The sequence below is a fragment of the Diaphorina citri genome, unplaced genomic scaffold, assembly GCF_000475195.1.
Source record: "Diaphorina citri unplaced genomic scaffold, Diaci psyllid genome assembly version 1.1 scaffold2725, whole genome shotgun sequence".
NCBI lineage: Eukaryota > Metazoa > Arthropoda > Insecta > Hemiptera > Psyllidae > Diaphorina > Diaphorina citri.
Genome location: NW_007380142.1, coordinates 3,841 through 7,677, shown reverse-complemented (window position 1 = coordinate 7,677; position 3,837 = coordinate 3,841). Strand labels below are relative to the sequence as shown.

General features: G+C 44.7%; 2 protein-coding genes across 2 annotated transcripts; one reads left to right on the top strand and one right to left on the bottom strand.

Moving 5' to 3' along the window:
- Window positions 1-60: 60 nt before the first annotated feature.
- Window positions 61-598, bottom strand: LOC103519433 (histone H2A-like). The gene has a single exon (XM_026830941.1). The coding sequence runs from the start codon at window positions 500-502 to the stop codon at window positions 128-130; it is 375 nt and encodes a 124-aa protein (XP_026686742.1). The 5' UTR covers window positions 503-598; the 3' UTR covers window positions 61-127.
- An 831-nt stretch (window positions 599-1,429) lies between these two features.
- LOC103519434 (histone H1E-like) lies at window positions 1,430-2,502 on the top strand. The gene has a single exon (XM_008484521.3). It carries the CDS (start codon window positions 2,158-2,160, stop codon window positions 2,500-2,502), a length of 345 nt encoding a protein of 114 aa, XP_008482743.1. The 5' UTR covers window positions 1,430-2,157.
- Window positions 2,503-3,837: the final 1,335 nt, after the last annotated feature.

Genomic DNA, 3,837 nt, shown 5'->3' with positions numbered 1-3,837 from the left:
CAGAGGGTTTACATTAAGAGGAACGAGGTTGATGTCAACTGTCAACCAGAAAGCGAATAATTTGGTGGCCCTGAAAAGGGCCGTTTTAAGTAGGTGCAGGGCGAAGACGAAGCAGGAGGAAGGCGCTTTAGGCTTTCTTTTCGGTCTTCTTGGGCAAGAGCACGGCCTGGATGTTGGGCAGAACTCCTCCCTGGGCGATGGTGACGCCGGAAAGGAGCTTGTTCAGCTCTTCGTCGTTACGGATGGCCAGCTGCAGGTGACGGGGGATGATACGGGTCTTCTTGTTGTCACGGGCGGCGTTGCCGGCCAACTCGAGAACTTCAGCGGCCAGATACTCCATGACGGCGGCCAAGTACACGGGAGCGCCGGCTCCGACGCGCTCGGCGTAGTTGCCCTTGCGCAGCAGACGGTGGATTCTTCCGACGGGGAACTGAAGTCCGGCACGGGATGAGCGAGTCTTGGACTTGGTCTTTGCTTTGCCTCCTTTGCCTCTGCCTGACATTGTGTAGATTTGTTGGATTGGTACTGCTCCGGAAATCAAGTGAGAAATGAGATTATGATGCTCAATTCGCGCTTTTTGCTCTCAACTGATAACAACGTGCCGCTAGCCAGGATGATCAAATTGTTCTCTATTGTCAAACTTTTTCAACAGTTCAGAGCGAATCAACGTGTGTTAAGCGTTCCCATTGGCCCCTGGTTGAGCCAATAGAACGTGAACCCTACACATGACGGTTTCTTAAACTCAGTGGTTCTCAACTTTTTGCCATCGCGGCACACTAAATGCTCCATGTATGAAGATAATAATTATGGAAAATCAAATTTGATGTCCCCACATGTACATGTCGCGTACACACACAACACGTGCACGCGAAGTACAAGAGATGACTACAGGAGTCATAGCCACAGGGCTACAGTCAGTCAGTAACAAGCCACAGGGCTACAGTCAGTCAGGTAACCACAGGGTTACATCAGTTACAGGTAACCACAGGGTTACAACAGTTGGAGGTAACCACAGGGTTACAGGCAACTCGGAGGAAAGGGACGGTTGTAAGGGGTAGTTGGAGACCGTCTGGGGGAAACCCCTAATACAGAAAAGAATAGAGAGACACAGGTCTATAAAGCGGGCACAGGCCCGGAGAGGGACGCCTCTCATAGATGGGTACAGACCCATAGAGTGACACAGGTCCTCTCATACAGTGTGTACAGGCACACGGAAGGACACAGGTCCTCTTATACAGAAAAAAATGGTTGAAGCTTTGGATTTAGGCTCTAGGGTCCTCAAACCGTGTGTTGGCACTAAAAACTGACCATCGAATATATCCTTACTATAGGATAAGGAAAGTGAAAAGGCCATCGATGGAACCGATGGAACCGATGACAAAAGATGCGGAAAAGGACTCAAATTACAAAAAAATTAACCCCAGCCGGTTTTACAAGAGCTTTTGATCGCTAAGACGATTTTAACTCTTCGGAACAACTGTTCTCTGCACGTATTCCGAAGCTTTGAATCTAGTCCGCATTATGTTTTCGATTATTTATTTTATTAATATTATATTTTCTATGTTTCTTTTTTTAATTCAAATTTTCAATTTCAATACAAATAATTAGAAACATGGTCGTTTGGATTTTCCTTTCACCAGGACTCTTGCTCGAGAAATATTTTACTCGCGAAGTGGTCCTCTTTCGGGGCGTCTGATCAACCCTATCCGGCCTCGGGTCGACGCCGGCCGTGGTCTGGGGACTCGGCCGGAGTGTCAGCGGCAGTGTGGTGAAAGAGTCGAGCCGCTTGTCGGTGGAAATAAGCACTAAAAACAATTATTTCGAGAAATTGTGCACCGAGAGTTCCGTGTCTGCTTGCTGTGAGGCTCACTTTAACCGGGACCGGACGGTCAGATCCAGACCGGACAGGTCTTGTTTGAAAGGGCACACGGTTGAGGCCGACGTGATGTTGTACAATGAACGGCGCAACGGTCGAGCACACAACGCCACCTCGAAACGTAATCCAAGATAAAAACAAATTTGAAACATTCGAATAAAGTAGGATGTCATTCTTTGACGGCACGCTCTCATGACATAACGCTACTCTTCTCCAGCTCCAGCATTATTCACATTCACAGGTTCCTACTATCACTCTCACAGTTCAAATCAATCGACGTCATGGCCGATACCGCTCCAGCAATCGCCGCTCCCTCTGCCGAAACTCCCAAAGGCAAGGGCAAGAAGGCCACCGCCGCAGCCAAGAAACCCAAGGCCGTTCCCGCTCACCCACCGACCGCCGAGATGGTGACCAAGGCGATCGGCGACCTTAAGGAGAAGGGCGGCTCTTCTCTAATAGCAATCAAAAAGTTCATCGGCTCCACGTACAAGGTCGACGCCCAGAAGCTGGCCCCGTTCATTCGCAAGTACCTCGTGTCGGCCGTCGCCGCCGGCAAGCTCGTCCAGACCAAGGGCAAGGGAGCGTCCGGCTCGTTCAAGCTCGCCATCATCTTGCAGGACAATTAGTCACTAGACAGGAGAGCTGGGCTGGGACTATCTTATTGAATAAGTCGCCAGTGCTGCTACACGTCAGCGCATCGGTAACTAGCTGTACTGAATTGTACATGCTAGGGTCTAGCTGTATATTAACGTAGAGGATCAGGTCATAGTTGGAACAGTTACAAGCGATGGGGTTAGTGTTGAGAATAACACGAGGGACTTTATCCCGGGGTTCCGTCAGGGGGTGAGATGTGTCGAGTTGTACAATGGCAATGTTGTTATCTGAGAGGTCCACGAGTAAATTGTCCGGTATGATGGCGCCCAGCGTCTGTGAAGGATTGAAAGTTTAGTAGGTTACATCTCAAAGTCAGCTTTTAACAAACAAACACACTGGAATGGATCAAATACCCAATCAATTGCAATAATAAAAGCCCGATTTTTGGAAATTTCAAGATTTATGGAGACTAAATCAAATCAATAATTTCCACGATTTCTTCGAGTTACTTAACCAACTTGGAAAGGGGTAAATGTATTAATATCTATTAATAAAAAATATATAAAGGGAATTGTTAGAAAAAAAAAACTTAGGGAAAATAAATACTTGAAACCTCTTACCTTGGTTAAGTACATCAAGATTGATTTGAAGATGCATTTTCTCTACTTCAGAGTTCAGACAAGAACAACTTCATTTCAAAATTGGAACAGATAGGTAGACATTGAAGAAGAAAAGAAAAAAACTCAACACCAATTCACCAAAAGAATTAATACAATTAAGGAAGGAAAAAAAGATATGAAGAAACAGTACCTATATTTATTTACAGCCAAGTCTGCAATCTCATGTTAAAGTGTTTGTTAAACTCTGAACTTGCTCGGAGACTGTTAGTGTTAGTGCATAGTCTAGTAGCATGATCAATGTTTAACAATCACTTTAATATGACATTATAGACCCGTGGGTTATAAGGTTAATAACACGGTAAGTAATTCCCTAATGGTAAACAAAGTGAGTTTAAACACCGTTTAAGTTAAACTATTGGATAAGGCTATTTGATTGGCTGATTTTTTTTTTAAATTTTATTTTTGTAATTTTATCAAGATTGCTTAACATCCAAAAGTTTAAATTTAAACCGAGTTTTAACTCCCATTATGCCCCTGTCATGATGAGAGTTCAAACATCAGCAACGCACAAATTTTATTTTTGTAATTTTATCAAGATGGCTTAACATCCAAAAGTTTAAATTTAAACCGAGTTTTAACTCCCATTATGCCCCTGTCATGATGAGAGTTCAAACATCAGCAACGCACGGTAGAAAATGTTCCATATGAATTTGCATTCACAAAGCAGGGTACCAACTCAAAAAAGTC

Coding starts and splice junctions, on each gene's coding strand:
- LOC103519433 (XM_026830941.1), bottom strand. CDS start 502: ATGTCAGGCAGAGGCAAAGGAGGCAAAGCAAAGACCAAGTCCAAGACT.
- LOC103519434 (XM_008484521.3), top strand. CDS start 2,158: ATGGCCGATACCGCTCCAGCAATCGCCGCTCCCTCTGCCGAAACTCCC.